The 17,556-nt window shown below is 47.4% G+C and overlaps 2 protein-coding genes across 4 annotated transcripts in view; both read right to left on the bottom strand.

Annotated features, from left to right (window-relative positions):
- Positions 1 to 1,980: 1,980 nt before the first annotated feature.
- SEC11A (SEC11 homolog A, signal peptidase complex subunit) lies at positions 1,981 to 9,516 on the bottom strand. The gene is made up of 6 exons (XM_058033368.1): positions 9,422 to 9,516; positions 9,205 to 9,314; positions 6,603 to 6,752; positions 3,085 to 3,204; positions 2,598 to 2,655; positions 1,981 to 2,453 (listed from the first exon to the last, which is right to left on the bottom strand). Exons 1-6 carry the CDS (start codon positions 9,470 to 9,472, stop codon positions 2,403 to 2,405), a joined length of 540 nt encoding a protein of 179 aa, XP_057889351.1. The 5' UTR covers positions 9,473 to 9,516; the 3' UTR covers positions 1,981 to 2,402.
- Positions 9,517 to 10,354: 838 nt separating this feature from the next.
- ZNF592 (zinc finger protein 592) overlaps positions 10,355 to 17,556 on the bottom strand; it is a 40,194-nt gene continuing 32,992 nt past the window's right edge. For 2 of the 3 annotated variants that reach the window (XM_058033638.1, XM_058033639.1), the window contains exons 8-9: positions 13,636 to 13,804; positions 10,355 to 12,069 (exon numbers count right to left, since the gene is read on the bottom strand). In XM_058033638.1, the coding sequence (XP_057889621.1) occupies positions 11,545 to 12,069; positions 13,636 to 13,804 (694 nt within the window). In that variant the 3' untranslated portion in view covers positions 10,355 to 11,544. The remainder of the gene's footprint in view (positions 12,070 to 13,635; positions 13,805 to 17,556) is intronic. The other variant, XM_058033640.1, reaches the window with a different exon arrangement.

Here is a 17,556-nt window from a genome sequence, read left to right as displayed (position 1 = left end):
GAGAGGAGCCTCTGAAGCTGGGCTGCAGCAGGGGCTCCCATCACCCCTCACCACAACCACCTTGCATTTTTAAGCACTTGTGATATTTTATGAAAAATGCCTTTGCCAGGATTTTTCTCCTGAGAAGCTGAGAAGCCTCAGAAAATAAATGCAAACAATAATTGATTGCTTTGCAATGCAATCTGGAGGTTGCTCACCAACAGGAGCATCTCGGATTGGTTCCACTTGAATTGTTTTTACTTCATGACCAATCCCAGTCCAGCTGTGTCAGGACTCTGGTCAGTCAGAGGTTTTTATTAGCCCTCTGATGTATCCTTTCTCTATAGAATGGAATGGAATGGAATGGAATGGAATGGAATGGAATGGAATGGAATGGAATGGAATAGAATAGAATAGAATAGAATAGAATAGAATAGAATAGAATAGAATAGAATAGAATAGAATAGAATAGAATAGAATAGAATAGAATAGAATAGAATAGAATAGAATAGAATATCAGCCTTCTGAGAACACAGAGTCAAATTCTCATCTCTCACCTCATCCTAAGGACCTCACACCACCACATTTGCTCAATTCCTTCCCACAGCACCAGGTGAGAGCAGGGCACACCCTCCTGCAAGAGCTCACCTTGTGTCCCCCAGCCCAGGGACTCCTGACAGCAGCTGCCACCCTCTGGAACTGTAGGCTCAGCACTTGGAGAGTTAAACCTTTGTGTTTCAGCCTTTTTTTTTGTTGTTAAATCAGCTCAGCGACAGGAATAAACTGCTTTCACACACTCAGAATTTTGGAGAAAGTCTGAAAGGGAGAGAACTTGGAGAGCAGCAGCAGCACTCCCAGTGAGTGTTCATGGGGAGGTGTTGGTTGGCAGCTTTCAGACAAGCTCAGCTCAGCCCTTTGTGTGTAATTCACCTCCAGAGATGGGAGAGGCCTGACAAACCCAAAGAGAGACGTGCAAGAAACTGCAAACAGCCATAAACACCCCATTAGGGTTTGTCCTTGCTTTTCCTGACTGCTTTTGCTTCACACAAGCTGTGTGTGAGGCTGCAGGGACCATCTGCAGTGATTCCTGTTGCTCTGGAATCCTGGAGCAGTCATGGAGAAGAGCTGATCAGCTGCAGCATCACTGCCTTGCACCTCCTCCCTGGGCTCCTCCTGACAACACCTCCACCAGCAGGATCACAAGGCTGAAGGAGAAGCTTAGAAAAAGCAGTGGTGACAAGTGGGTTTTTTATTTCAGACCCCATGGGTTTTTATTTCAGACCCCAGGGGGGTTTTTATTTCAGACCCCATGGGTTTTTATTTCAGACCCCAGTGGGGTTTTTATTTCAGATCCCAGTGGGTTTTTATTTCAGACCCCAGGGGGGTTTTTATTTCAGACCCCTGTAGGGTTTTTATTTCAGACCCCATGGGTTTTTTATTTCAGGCCCAGGGCAGTCTGTAGCTTTCAGGTGAGCTGTGAGACGTGGCCAGCTCACAGGCCACCTGAAGCCCTTTTTCAAAACAATTTTTGGAAATTGCAATTTTCAATAAATTTCAATAAAATTGCAATTTCAGTTTGCAACAAAAAAAATTGCATTTTCAATTTGCAACAAAAAATTGCATTTTCAATTTGCAACAAAAATTAAGCAATTTTTATTATTGCATCCTGCTAAGTCATCCCTGTCAAAGAGCTGTGGGTATTTCCCATCTCAATCCTTCTGTTACCTAGTGGCACAATGCACTAAGTAATCCTCTGGCATCTTCTACCCCAAACACTTTGCAGTGTTTGGGCAGATTATTTCAGTGTGATTTACAGAAACACAGAAATATTGAATATCTACAGGTCAGGACAGATTATTCCCCAAAAAGGGGTGAGAGGAGCAGCTGCTACTGCTCTGTGGAGGGAGAACAAGTCAGATGGTGGCTTTCAGCAAAGCCCAGGTATTCCCCAGAACCTGGGCAAGGAGGCTGCTCTCATCAGGGCAATAACAAAAAACATGGCAAGAGGCAAAATCTTTATTCCAGTTCTGAATTGGAAAAGAGCTGTCCTGGCCACAAGTCACCAGAGGACAGTCCAGTGAGCACAAGGGAGGGGGCACCTGGCCCTGCCAGGCACACACTGAGCACACGGTCCCAGAGGCACTTGGAGAGGAAGCTCAGCTTCAAAGTACAAGCACTAAACACTTTGGCTCAAATTTTTAATATAAAAATTCACTAAAAAGGCTAAAATGTGACAAACCATTGGAAATACTGTGACAAACATTTGCCCTTGAGCAGTAAAAACCAAAACAAACCCAAACTGGCACGAAGCTTTGAAATGCATGCTTTCTTCTTTCTCCTGGTACACTGGACCATCAGCTACTTTAAAGGTTCATCTAGAAAATTCCATGGCACCTTCATCTTCAGTAGTTCAGTGCAAGGGATTACTCTCGATGGACCAGCACAAATAAACCCAGTAAAAAGAGCACTGCATACTGGAAGAGAGAGCAGAGGAGACACAGCAGTGCACACTGACAGCTACAGCAGCAAACCTGCAGGGCACAAGGCTCTGCCTGTGTTCACATGAAGGAATTATAGCTGGGGTGGGAAAAGCAGGCAGGGAATAGAAGAGTTCTTACCTTAAATTTTGGATAATCGTTCATTAAGATAGTCACTATTCCAATGTAGGGCACAAATCTACAAGAATAAAGGTTTTTTTTAAAAACAAACACTGTTCCAGGGTGCAGAGGGAGAGTCACTCAAGCATCTGAGGGCTGTAATCAAGGGGCTGGTGACTTCTTCCTGCCTGTGGCAGTGGGTGACAAGCAGCCCAGAGGGTGTTTCAGTCTGTGCCTGGCTCAGATTTCACCTGCCTGCCAACACTGAGCCTCCCAGGAGAAATCTGACAATTCTGACCAAGTCTGAGCCCACCCACCCTTACATCTGTGTCCATCAGCACCAACACCTCAGGACACAGCCCACACCTCAATGCCTTTGCTTAAGCCAAACTGAGAACTGAACTCTCCACACTCTCAGGCAGGTTACAAAACCCAGCAAGGGAGGATTTACCAGATGGCTTTTGGGGACAGCACTGTGAAAAGCCCCATTGTTTTCAACTCCACTCACCCTCTTGCTCGTCCTACTACATCCTTCTTCTCCAGCCAGTGCTGCCCTTGCTTGTAGAGCCCTCTGTCATCCACAGCATTGTTGTCTCCCTTTGTCAGAAATTTGATGTCTCCATTTTGCCTGGTAAAGACAAGACAGCCAGGTAAGGCAGGGGAGAAAGTTGTTAAAACAACAACATAAGGGCACCAGAAGCATCCATGTCCACAATTCAAGGAGGATAAAAGAGGGAAACTATCAAATGTAGCAGAAAGCAGATGGTCTGGAAAATGCTGCCATGGGAAGAATGAATTCTGGCCCCAGCAGAATTTCAGAACAGTTTCTAGTGCAGGTGCAGCTATTGCCTCTTGCCTTTTAACCCATCTTGTGTTGATGTTTCTCTTGCTTCACACAAATATTGAATTCTGGTATCCCTACTACAACACAAAAGGAGAAACTGGGATTGAAGCACACAGCTCTACTCAGCAGTGGGCAGAAGCAAGCTGAAAATTAGAATTGATTAGGAAAGGGGAACAGAAAAACCCAGATAATACCACGATGGCACTGCATGAACTCACAATGTGCCCACACCTGGAATGCTCTGGGCACTGCTGAGCCCCCCAGATCCTTTTCTGCAATGGAGAGAAGAACTGGCAAAGGTTGAGAAATTATTAACAAGGTCTGGAACCCCTTCCATACAAGAAACTACAGACCAGGACCCTCCAGCCTGGAAAAGACAGAACTGATGGGACAGATATGACACAGTCCACCACAAATGACAGCAACAATCAAATAGATTTTCTCTTCCAATGCAAGAGCCAGAGGGTACCAAAAGGAGCTCAGAAGTAATGGGTTAAAGCCAGGCAGGGAAGAACTAAACCATGTCTCTCTGCAAAGGTATTTTGGTTGGCAAAAAATTGTATTGGCTGAAAAACTGACCCAATATTCCATACAAAAGAGGAAATTAGGTTGTTCATAAAGAACTAGGACTTTGTGCTTGAAACTGTAACCTGCAGAAAGCAGGGAAATTATCACTACATGCTCTTTCTAGTCTTTAATTAATCCTGAGATGAATTAGCTTGCCAGAATCAGGACTGAGGAGTAGATGAATCTTTGCTTTGACCAGGAAAAAGATTCTTTCCCTGTTCAGGTGCTGAGCAGGAGCATCCTCAGTGCTTGAATCTCAGCTCTCCCAGAAATGACAGATGGAATGCAAACAGGAAAGCAGCTCTGTGGAGCTCAGGCTGTTTTCATCATGCCTGAACACCAACAGGCTCCTTGACAGGAGAAGCTTGGGAAGGAAAAAGGGAAAAAAACCCCACATCTCTTTCTCCAAAGCACATCTGGCTCGTTGTGTGGGAACAACAAACACTGTCTGGGAAAAGATGAAGATCCCCAGAGGTGCAGACAATGAAGTTTAGCTCTGAAGAGTGATGGTGTGGGAGTGCAGCACCTTATTGAGCAGAGTCAGGGCTCTGCCACCATGCAGCATGAGAAGCCCAGGGTGCAATCCTCTGCTGTCTGAGGTGAGTGACCCTGCTCCAAAACCACTAAGTAAATTTGGAATGCAGACTCTGTGTTAGTAATAAAGAATGAATTCAATTTAGGGCTGAAACAAGAAGAAAAGGACAGCAAATAAGACATTTTCTCACTGACACAATATTGATGTGAACTGGGGCCTGAGTTGCCCGAAAATCACAGAGAACACTGTTTCTGTCTTCCTGCATTTTGACACTCCTGTCAGCTTCTGCAGAGACTTTTCACTTCCAAACTGGCACTGGAAAATTATTCTTTAAGTAGTGAAAGAAGCAACTGACACCCAAATCCTGCCTTCATCTCCCAGGTTCAGGTTGCAATATGGATTTTTCAGTTTAATCTCTCCTAATAAAAAGGTTAGGCTTGTGTTTGGTTGTTTCATTTAAATAAAACCTAAAACACTGCAAAATGATTTCACCCTTCTGGCCCTGTTACATTTAAAAAAAAATAGTGCTGGATATCCTGATATCTAGAGATAGAGCCACAAAAAAAAAAAAAAGAAGGCTGGGCAACATCTGGAGAGAAAACAGGGGAGGAGAAAAACTGCATTTCACTTGAAAGAGTTCCCACAACATGACAAAAAATGCTTGTGCAACATCAGGTGTCAAATTCAGCCCATAAACTGAAGTTATTTTTAAATCAGTGGTATCAAAGAACAGCACTTTGCAAACTGGCACTGTTCAAAGGTCTGGGTACAGAATAAACCTGAACAGCAAAGAATGGGTGAAGAAGAAATCTGAACAGCTTTGCCTGCTGGGAGAGGCATTGTTTCACTGCCTCAGAGCCAGGATTCCAGCTGGGTATTCACATGCACAAGGCTGGTCACCCTTCAGCTGGAGCAGACAACTGGTCTGGATATTCCAGCAGCTTTGGGAAAGGAACCTTCTCCATCCCATGGACATCTCAGCCAGAGGAATCCTCAGATGCCACCTGGCTCAGCTCCAGCTCCCACCAGCAAACATTCACTCAGCAGGAACAGATGCTGGGACCCCAACCAGCCTGCCAGAGATGCACTGAAGAATCAGGGACTCAGTTCTGGATTCAGTTTTCACTCAAACAGCTCACATATATCCCCACAGACTGGCCTGGAGAGGTCACTGCTCCACCCAGCAAAGCAGGAAAGCTCCTGACTGCTGTGGAAGCCTTGTCTGGAAAACTAAGCCCTGATGAGCCATGAAAGCAATGCCTGTTCCATTCCTTCACACATAAAACCTCCCCAGTGCTGAGAGTGAGCAGCACACAAAGACTGAGCACAGCAACACAACCCTCTAGAGAGATGAAAGGCTCTGAGTGTGCAGGACAGCAAAGACCAGGACAAGCTCTAAAATAACACACAAAACACCTTCTGCCACAGCTGTGCCCCACAAACAAGACTCACACACAAACACAGCCCTGCTCCAGCAGACAGCACAGCAGCTGGGGACAGAGAGGATGGCACAGGAGACAGGCATGGTGTCACTTCCAGTGCCTAAAGGGGCTCCAAGAGAGATGGACAGGGACTGCAAACAAGAGCCCTGAAGTAACAGGGGTAATGGTTTCCTACTGCCAGGGTTAGATGGGATAAAATAATTAAATTCCTCCCTGAGAGGGTGGGCAGGGCCTGGCACAGGGTGCCCAGAGCAGCTGTGGCTGCCCCTGGGTCCCTGAAGTGCCCAAAGCCAGGTTGGACAGGGCTTGGAGCACCCTGGGATAGTGGAAGGTGTCCCTGCCCATGGCACAGGGTGGAATGAGATGAGCTTTAAGGTCCCTTCCCACCCTAACAATTCCATCATTCTACAGTTTGGAGTGTCCAGGGCACTGGCACAGCTTATGATCTTTACAAGTAAACAAAGCAGGACAGATTTTGTCTGTGTGAAACTCCTGTGTCACTTCCTACAGTGGAATAGGAGTGCCCTACACTTCCTATACCTGCATTTCCATGACTGACATTCCCCATCCCTTGTTTACCCATGAAGAACACCAGACAGGGACACAGCAGCAGCAGAACCCCCAGACCCTTCACATACTTCTCATGGATCTTCAGGACACGATGGACAATGGGAATTTCCCTTCCTTCTATCCTGAAGACAACAATTTCTCCCACTCTGATGGGATCTTCAATTCGGTTGGTGAGGAACAGCAGATCCCCTCTGTGGAAAGCAGGCTCCATACTCCCACTGAAAAACAGGAGAGGAACAACTGAACAACATTTCAACACTCAGTACCAGGTTTTCATGGCCCTTTAAGAAAAATCTCACAAGAACCTCCTGAGAAAGAGAAGCTGTGGATACCCCATTGCTGGAAGTGTTCAAGACCAGGCTGAAACCTTGATGAAGAGAAAACCACCCTGGGGATTGGGCAACTGTGTAATCTCTATTGCAATCAGGTTTTCAGTCATCATACTGTTTGGACTTTGTTGGGAAAAGAGCACTGTATTACAAGCACATCCAAAGGGAAAAGCTTTTTTTATAAGCAAAAAGCTGAGGATGAACACGGCCTTTTGATTCCTGAGCTCACCATTGGCAGGGCAATGCTGGCAGCTCTGTAATGATGGGAAGCTTTTTTAAATTTAATTTATTTTTTAGAGATAGACAGATTATCATCAGAAACAAAGCACTGAAAGCATTCCCATCTGAAACAGACAAAGGGACTTGCCAAAAATTTGTTACAATGATTCATTGCTCTGCTTAATTATCTCATTTCAGGCACCACGACTCAAGTTATTTTTCTTCTGTCTTGTAAATGGCAATTGTTACCAACTCCTTATCCCTCCTAATTCCACATAAATAATGCAGAACAGAACAATGAACTTTAAGTACCGCGTGCATTTGTGTTTTATCTTCACAGAGCACAGCAGATGCAGCTCAGAACAGCAGATCAGTCACTGCAGAGGGGCTGTGACCTCACCACCCCGTCTTACTCACTGCGAGGAGCAGGGGGAAACAGCTGCCCTGCACCTCATCAGGAGGGGGTGTTGGTGAGCAGCACTTGGTCATGGCATTACAGCATTTCTACATCAGGAACACTGAACACAGAAACAGAAAGGAAAGGGCAGTGTGGCCACAGAACAGGTGCAATATCCATGCACGGGGCAGGGGCAATATCCATGCACGGGGCAGGGGCAATATCCATGCACAGGGCAGAGGCAATATCCATGCACAGGGCAGGGGCAATATCCATGCACAGAGCACATGCAATATCCATGCACGGGGCAGGGGCAATATCCATACACGGGGCAGGGGCAATATCCATGCACAGAGCAGGTGCAATATCCATGCACGGGGCAGGGGCAATATCCATGCATGGAGCAGGGGCAATATCCATGCACAGAGCACATGCAATATTCATGCATGGAGCAGGGGCAATATCCATGCACAGGGCAGGGGCAATATCCATGCACGGGGCAGGTGCAATATCCATGCACAGGGCAGGGGCAATATCCATGCACAGAGCACATGCAATATCCATGCACAGAGCACATGCAATATCCATGCACGGGGCAGGGGCAATATCCATGCACGGGGCAGGGGCAATATCCATGCACGGGGCAGGGGCAATATCCATGCACAGGGCAGGTGCAATATCCATGCACAGGGCAGGGGCAATATCCATGCACAGAGCACATGCAATATCCATGCATGGAGCAGGGGCAATATCCATGCACAGAGCACATGCAATATCCATGCACAGGGCACATGCAATATCCATGCACAGAGCACATGCAATATCCATGCACAGGACATGGGCAATATCCATGCACAGAGCAGTGGCAATATCCATGCACAGAGCAGGGGCAATATCCATGCACAGAGCACATGCAATATCCATGCACAGAGCACATGCAATATCCATGCACAGGGCAGGGGCAATATCCATGCACAGGACATGGGCAATATCCATGCACAGGGCAGGGGCAATATCCATGCACAGAGCAGGTGCAATATCTATGCACAGGGCAGGGGCAATATCCATGCACGGGGCAGGTGCAATATCCATGCCAGCACCCAATGGCAGCCTAGGGAATCTGTCCCAGGCAGCGGGAAGGTGGGATAACAGTGGAGGCACCCACTGCAGGAAAATGCAGTAAGGACAATGTGTGACACCCAAAACTTGACACAGTGACAAATGTTAAGCTCAGGACCACCTCTGTAATGGAAACTCATTGAACCATCGCAGATAGGCTGGAAGGGACTTTAAAGACCATCCCGTTCCACCCCTGCCATGGGCAGGGACACCTCCCACCATCCCAGGGTGCTCCAAGCCCCATCCAACCTGGCCTGGAACACTTCCAGGGATGGGGCAGCCACAGCTTCTCTTTGCAGCCTACGCCCGGGCCTGTTGCCCTCACAGGGCAGGATTTCCTCACACTGACCCGTCTAACCCTGCCCTCTGGCAGGGCTGTCCCGTCACTACCTGCCCGGGTATAAAGTCCCTCTCCCGCTCTCTCACCAGCCGGCTGGCAGAGCCAGGTGAGAAGCTCTTTCTACCCGCTCCCTCCTCCCTCGCTATTGCTGAGCCTGGATTCCTGAGGAGCTCCTGGCCCGCTGCGGCTGCGGCTCCGCCTGAGCCGTCACTGCGGGGGCCCCGGTTAAACCCGCTGGGTTCGATCCCCCGCATGCCGGCACTGACCTCAGCACCACCACGATGGGGCTCTCGCTGCCCGTCACCACCATGAGCCCCTTCCAGATCATGAGGGCGGAGGACACGATCATGCCGAAGTTGAGCACCTGGTAGTAGAGCTGGGGAGCAAGGGGTGGGTGAGGCCCCGCCGCCCGCGCACGGCGAGGCGCACCGGCCCCGCCTGCCCTCCCGCCCTCCCGGCGCTGCCCCCCGGCCCCTCCGGCACCTGCCGCTTGTTCATGCGCCGCACATCGTCCAGAAAGTCCAGCGACAGCATCGCCGCCGCCACCGCCGCCGCCGCGCCCGCACGGCCCCGCTTCCGCTTCCGCCTGCCCGACACGTCACCGCCGCTTCCGCCGCGCGGGAACCGGGCACCGGGGCGGGAACGGAGCGGGGCGGGAACGGAGCGGGCCTCAGCCCACAGAGCCCCCGCACCCGGCACCCGCAGCCAGCGCAACACCCGCAGCCAACACAGCGCCCATCCAGCCAAACACCGCAGCCAGCAATGCCCCGCTCCATCAAAAGCTGTCCAACCCGTGCCCGGTTCCATCCTGCCATCCAGGGAACACACAGCGAACCAAACACACAGCGAGACAAACACACACCGAACGAAACCCACACGGAACCAAACACACATTGAACCAAACTCAAATGGAACCAAACACACACTGAACCAAACACACGGCAAACCAAACACACATTGAACCAAACTCTCATCTATCCAATCCCACACTGAACCAAACCCACACAGAACCAAACCAAACACACACTGAACCACACAGCGAACCAAACCCACATTGAACCAAACTCAAATGGAACCAAACCCACATTGAACCAAACTCAAATGGAACCAAACCCACAGCGAACCAAACCCACACTGAACCAAACCCACAGCGAACCAAACACACAGTGAACCAAACCCCCATTCAACCAACGCCAGACACCCCTTACACTCCACACCCCATTCGGCCAACATTTCATCCAACCTACACCCCCCTACGACAGCCCTCCCCACCACCCCCCATCCTACAGACACCCCACATCCTACAGACACCCCATATCCAGCCTTTACTCGTCCAACCAACACACCATTCAGCACCCAGACAGCTCCGTATCCAAGCATCACGAGACCACATGGTGAGGAGCCCAAGCAAGGAGATAAATAGTTCTTAAATTATTTAAACATTGTCAGAGTAAACAATAACAAGCGGAGTTCTGGCTCAACAGAATGAAAAAAAAATAATGGTATAGAAGGTAATTGTATTACACAAAGCATGGGTGTGACAAGGAATGAGGGAGGAAAGAGAGAGTCAATGTGACTACATGGAAAGAAACATCTCCTAAAGGATGGGAGTGCCGAGCCACAGCAGCACAGGAGCTATGGAGATACTGATGGCTGCAGGATGGTGGCTCCTGCTGTTCCAACACCTCTGTGAGCTGAGCTCTGCTCCTCTCCCCTCAAAATGAGCTGTCAGGGAGCCCTGGCACTGACACATGGGGAGCTCTGGAATAGTTTCACTCCAGCTGACCCCACTGATGGGGGATTTACCCCCTTCTGGTGATGGTGCCAGGCTGAGCTCCACACTGGGATGAGCCACGGGGCCTGGCAATGCCCACCCCAGGATGGCTTCCACAGACACACGGCCAGCACGGCCCTCCTCAACACCCTACTCACCAAGGAGGACTGGGGCCACAAAATCCTCTTTCAAGGATGATTCAGGTCCAAGACATTTTTCATTAAACTGTGTTTTGGAAAAGAATGTTGTTATTTGGGCATAACTAAAGAATAACCAGCACAACTTCCAGCTCGAGGCCATCCCGTGTAACGCGGATCCCAGATCGGCCAGCACGGTCCCGACAAGCGCGTTCGGCTGAGCCAGCGTTATGAGTTAAAATGAGTAACACAAAGGCAGGATGGGGAGAGAAAAAAGAAGCCATAAATAGAAGGAGAAAGAAAGGGAGATTGGGAAGGCGAGGCTGGGGCTCTGGGCAGAGGCTGAGGCGGTGCACACTCAAAGGAGGAGAGCTCATCTGCAGGAAACTGCAGCTGCAAAGTGCTCCTGGATCCTCAGGAGCTGGCCAGACCCCACTGAGGGCTCTGGCCCTGCTTTCCCTTTTCACCTCTCTGGGCTGGCAGAGAGTTAGTGCTTAGGATGCAATGGCAGGGTTGGTTTTGTTTTTTTCTGTTTTAAATTTCCCTTACAAATAGGAGTTGCAACGTCCATCTCAAGAAATCAACAGAATATTTCAAAGATTTGCCCCATCCCCACCCTGTATTTTGAGTAGAAACCCCTCAACAAAAAACCCCCAATCAACCAAAAGGGCTTTTTTTTTTTTTTTTTTTTGCTTTTAAGTCTTAAGAGACTTTGAATGATTGTTCTGTGAGGTGCTGTTGGGGCCTTCTGCTCCACACGTCTGACTGTGCTCACAAAGAGCTGAGTCCCTTTTGCACTCTTTGTATTTGTTCTCCTCTTCCGCCGTAGTGTTCAACTCGCCATTGTAGTCCTCGTGTCCATTCTTACCCATCTCTATTTGTAACTTCTGCCTTTCATCCTCCTCCTCCTCCTCCTCCTCCTCCTCCTCCTCCTCCTCCTCCTCCTCCTCCTCATCTTTGACTTTATGAACGATGAAGAGGTGTCTGTTGAGGGAGATGTGGGAGGTGTAGCAGAGGCCGCAGAACAAGCACTGGAAGGTGGAGCTGTCGCTCTTGTGCCGGGGGATGTGTTCCTGGAACTCAGTCCGGACGTCCGTGGCAAAGCCGCACTTGGCGCATTTCCAAGGCGCTCGCAGTTTTTTGGCGGGCGGCGCGTCCGAACCCGCAGCGCTCTCTGCCTCACCCAGCTCATCCCGTGCCATCCTCTTTGGAGATCTGGCCTTTAAAAAATAAGATTAAAAAAGTTACTTCATCATTTGAACCCACAGAAAAGTAAGTGCTAAAATCCACACGCAAGTCTGGAGATGCCTGAGGGTGAAGTCATGCCTAGGGATCCCTTCCCTCCCCACACCCAAACACCTCACCAGGGCACAGAATTTCAGCTGCTGTGCTGTGATGTGAGATGGGAATGCTGGGAGAGGCTGGCAGGGCACAAACATGATGGAGAAATAGTTTAGAATCAAGGAATCATGAAATGGTTTGGGTTGGAAGGGACTTTAAAGCTCATCCAGTTCCACCCCCTCATGGGCAGGGACATGTTCCACTATCCCAGGGTGCTCCAAGCCCTGTCCAGCCTGGCCTTGGACACTTCCAGGGGTAGCCATGACCTCTCTAGGTAAAAATCTGGTTTGGTGTGGGAAGGAGGAGCCCACAGAAGAGGGACAGCTGAGGGACACAGGGGTGGTCAATAGCCCAGACAACGCTTCTCAGATTACACTCTGAACATTCTCCCCTCCACTCAGATTTTGTCCTTGTGGCATCTTGTCACAGACATTTTTTCATAAAGATCCTTTCTTTTAGGAATTTTCCTCTTCTGGGAAGCTGAGGCCCCAGAAAGAGAATGTAAACAATAATTATCTGCTGATGTGGAATGCAACAGGTGCATCTGTGATTGGCTCATGTTCCATGTTTACAATTAAGGGCCAATCACAGGACCAAGCTCTCTGGGAGACAGATTCACAGAGAGCTCTCTTGTTTTTAGATTCCTATGCTATTCTTAGCTTAGAAGCTTCTGCAACTTCTCTCTCTATTCCTATTAGTATACTCATAATGTATTATATATCATATATTAACAAATCCAGCCTTCTGATCATGAAGTAAGAGTCTCGTCTATCTCTCTCACCCTGAAGAACCCTCACAAGTCATGCAATAGCATCTCTCAGTAACTCATCCTCTCTATCTTAAAATCTTGCAGCTTCTTCTCCTTTGAGGATGACTTGCTTAAATATGCCCCTGCAGTGATATGCAAAATGTGTATTTTTAAAATAAATGGAGCAAAGAAGCCCAAAGCAGCCAACCCTCCACTCCAATCCAAAACAAAAATCAGTAGAACAGTTACAGCTGCTATATGAAATTACACACTTCTACTTAAGAAAAATGCAGTTCTCATAGGTAACGGATCTAGCAAGTACTTTAAAACAGAAAATAAATCTTTTATAAGTAGCAGAAAAAATAAGGGAGAAAGAAGAAAAATGTGCCATGCTCGTGAATGGGGTACCAGGGGAAAACAAGGGTAAAAACATACTTAAATAACAAAATAGACTGAATAAATGCCAGAGTAGATCTGGAGAAATGCAAGATGAAATGCATGGAGCTGTCATGGAGCTGGTGCAGCTCAGCTGCACTGACACTGCTGCCCCTGCCCCTGCCAGAGGGAACCAAGCTGGATGGAACTGAGTGAGGGAAGGAGATCTGCCCCAAGGGTGGGAGGCTTTGACTGGCACGAGGCCACAGCTCGACGTAACACCCCGAATGAACAGCTACTAGCCAAGCACATTTAATTGCACATTTAATTTTCCATGAAAATAGGGATCAGTTACTTCTGCTCTGTCTCTCTCTGGAGCTTTCACTTTGGCCATCTGGGATAAGTCTGGGTTTTTGATGCCGTGCATGAGGCTGATGTGGTTCTCCAGCATGAATGGCTGAGGAAATGTCTGATTTTCATCTGTGCAGTACCTTGGAAATAAAAAAAAAAAAAAAAGAAGAATACAATTTATTAGAGGATATGCTCTTTGTATTGTGCCAAATCAAGAGGTATAATTGGAGACAGACTCTGGTAAGTAATGTACCATCAGATTACCAAAATACACAGCAAAGCAATGTTTTAATAATAAAATATTACACTGAGAGAAATCTAGAACAGTTTGGAGTTTGCCACAGTGCTCATGAATGAGAGTAGGACATGTCTTCTTTCAGTGCTAAATAAATGTAGGGACTAGAGGGGATCAGGCACCTGTGACAGATGCCAAAGAGGATAAATGATCAGGATGGAAAATACATGGGAGAACAACAAAAATGGACTCTGAGATGAGAGAACCACACAGAGAGAGCTGGTGACTCGTGTGAGACCTGGGAGGTGTGTGACACAACCCAGCCCTGCACCCAGGGAGAACCAGCACTACAACCACCAGACTGTGCCACAACACAGCTAAAATTCTTACCAAGCTGCTGAAATTCCAACTTTTATCCCAACAATCTAGGCAGAAACACTCATGAACACGTCACTTATATGTAACCCATGTTCAAACCTGGCAGAGCTGCTCCAGAGCTGGCTGACCTCTCAAAAAGGAGCTGGTGAGGGGGATGTGCTGTCTGCACCTTGGCTCCTGGATCACTGAGATCTCCTGCAATAGGTGCCAGGCCTTGCAGACATAAACCACCCCCCTGAAGTGCACAGAGGGCTCTGTTAGCAATTGGGGAAGCCAAAATTGAGTATTTGTGCTGTTCTTGCCAGCACAACAGGGTGAAAGTCCATCACACACAGACCTGAGCAAGGACAAGTGACACCAGAGCCCCCTGAAGTGCCCTAATTGCATCTGGGACAGAGCACAACAGAGAGAAGCTGAAGTGTCTCTGGATAACAAAGATACCTTCTAAAAGAACAGAAGAAGATTCCTACTGATCTTCCAGTATAACTAGAGGGAAATTAAATGATGTGAAAATGCAGACATGCATTTTGAATCTTTGAATACTTCTGGGTTTTAACAGGAATCGCTCAGAGGCTAAATCAATATTTAATGATGATGGAATTTTTCTTCTTTGTGGAGGAAAGCTGAGAGGTTATTAAGTGGTATTTATCAAAAATAAACATGTTGAAAATCAAGTGTTTCAGACACTTTGTACTCAAGACTTGGAAAAGAAGAGTAAGATAACAATAACCAAGTGAATTATGAAAGAAAATACACAATACATCACAGTATTTTGCAATTTGCCCTAATTTAGAATTCTTCTCATGTGAGCAGGGAAAGATGCTTGCCTAACCTGAATGACTCCAGTGACAAGCATGGCAGGAGGGTGTTCAAGCAAGTCCTTCATGACTGGTTGCTCCCTACAAATTTATCCCAAGCCAGAGACCTAAGCAGGGCAGGGGGAAAAAGGGGAAATCACAGCTGGGAATGTTAGAAACCAGAGGAAGGTCACCTACAAGCAAGAGTCACAAAAATTGTCAATAATCAGATCCATGACAGATTTTATTCATGTTTCACATGGAAACCCAGGAGAAGAGGGTGACATGAAGTTAAGGCATCAAAACCCCTGAAGACAGTAACAGGTGAGAGTGACACAAAATGCCAAACAGGAGGAAGGAAAAGAGACACCAGAACCAGAAGAAAGGAGGAGCAGTGGACATGTGATGTGCTGAAAAGAGTCAAGGAGGAATGCAGAGACTGGAGAGTAAGAGTTTTAGAGCAGTGCTCTATAAGCTAAGAGGGATCAAATGGAAGACAGGACAAGAGACCTCAAACCAAACAAAGAGCAGCTCTTAGAGATGCTGGGAGAGTATTTCAAGGAAGAGGTTTTCTCTGCAGAATGCTGTGATTTCAGTGAGTCTGCCCTACAATGATGAAGAGAGCACAACCACTGTCCAATTAAGACTTCATCCACAGATTTTTGGAAGGAGCAAGCACAAGCTGCAGAATTAAATGCAACCACAATTCCCTTAGATTGCTAGCTGTGTTTTCTCTGCTGGCATGATCACTGCCCCTTGGGTGAACCAGTGGATCCACAGCTGTGTGTTGTTGTGAAAAGTAACAAGGTAATGCACTGCAGGCTGGCATATCCTAGGCTGTCAGGAATTTCCACACAAATCCTTCTTCCCAGGAACATCTTCCCAGAAACATTCCACTTTAAAAACAACTGACCCAGAGAAAACAGATTTACACAGATCAGGTGAGTGGAACACCCAAGACCATCACCCACAAACTTAAAGCTGAATGAAACACAATAGGAGCCAACATTTCATCTCCTCCAGAGGTTCCAAGTCAGAGCAGTTACAAGAAAAGGAAAGTTTAGAAGTCCTGGATGGAAAAATGTCTCAGGAATGTATTCCCAGTGGTAATGCCTGTGCTGTATCAATTTACTAAAAGCTGCTGTGGCTCACTAGGTAGTTCAAAGAAACACAGTACATGAGGGAATGTACTTGTGCTCTTCAGATATTGGTATGAGGTTTTAGCAACTTCAGTGCAGTGAAGTGACAACAACACACATCAAAAATGCTTGTATTAAACCAAAATTTTAGATAAATTAGAAAAATCCTCCAACCATCCATCACTGCAAACTTATTTTCCAACCCAAATGCTTTCATCCTATTTCAAAAGGATGTCTCAGAATGAGACAGGAAGGAATTTTGCATGGTCACTCAGCAGACAACTCTATCTGCAGCAGATATAAAGGTAGATTCGTAAGCACTGGGCTTTGTCCTGAACTGAGATTGTATCCACAGTGAAAACACATGGACCAGCAATGATCTTCATTCACCACTGATTTCCATAATTTGTCTGAAGTCTCCAGATCAATTTTCCAGCTTTGAGGTGTGACTTCCCAAGCAATTCCAGCAAGATTAATTCTGTGCAGTCAGTTCTGCCCTTCCACAGCAGTGCCAAATCTGGTTCATTATTAGGATTTTACATACCTTCTGCACCCAAGGAGAAGGCACAAGAGTGCTGCATGACCACACCAACCACAAAGCAGTGAAAGACTGACCCAATATTTTATTGGCTGAGCCACAACCATGCAAAAAATTAATCTCATTTACCACCTTGTCCTGGGTTGACTATATGATGCTTTTATCCCCAATTCTGTTCTGTTTATGTGGAATAATAAGTTTTGCACCTTTAAGACTTGATCCAAGAGTGAAGGGGGGAGAGAAGAAGCAGCAGTTTGTTTTCAGACACTGCACTCACTCCTCCACATTCCTGCTCCTGGACTGTGCTGTCTGCGGATGGACAGACCGGGACAGAGCTCTCCTTTGCTTTTAGTTAGTTTAGCTAGCTGAGGCAAAGAAATTCCCTGGACTGTGGTTTTTTCCCTTTTCTTTGGACCTGTTTAACCTGCTCTGGACTGAACACCCAGGGGAGCACCGGCAGCTGCACCTGTGGCCCACCAGGCCGGGCCTGGCCTGTGACATTTCCAGCACTGAGGGACTGATCAGAGACTGAGTAAGCTCAGCTGCAACCCAGGGAGGGGGTTTCTCAGTTTGTCATCTCTTTTGGAGCAGCAAGAGGTTTTATTGTTTAATAAACAGGTTTTATCACTTTTCTCCAAGGACGTATTTTTCTCCTGGACCAGTTGCGGGGAGGGACCAATTCAATCTGCTTTCCTAGAGGAGCCCCCTTTGGGGATTCTCTCCAAAATTTGCCCTGAACCAGGACACACTGCAGATATCAAACCACACCTTCCCTTAAGTTTCTACAAGACATTCACTGTGCAGT

The sequence above is a fragment of the Melospiza georgiana genome, chromosome 13, assembly GCF_028018845.1.
Source record: "Melospiza georgiana isolate bMelGeo1 chromosome 13, bMelGeo1.pri, whole genome shotgun sequence".
Classification (NCBI taxonomy): domain Eukaryota; kingdom Metazoa; phylum Chordata; class Aves; order Passeriformes; family Passerellidae; genus Melospiza; species Melospiza georgiana.
This window is presented reverse-complemented; position numbering and strand designations above follow the sequence as displayed.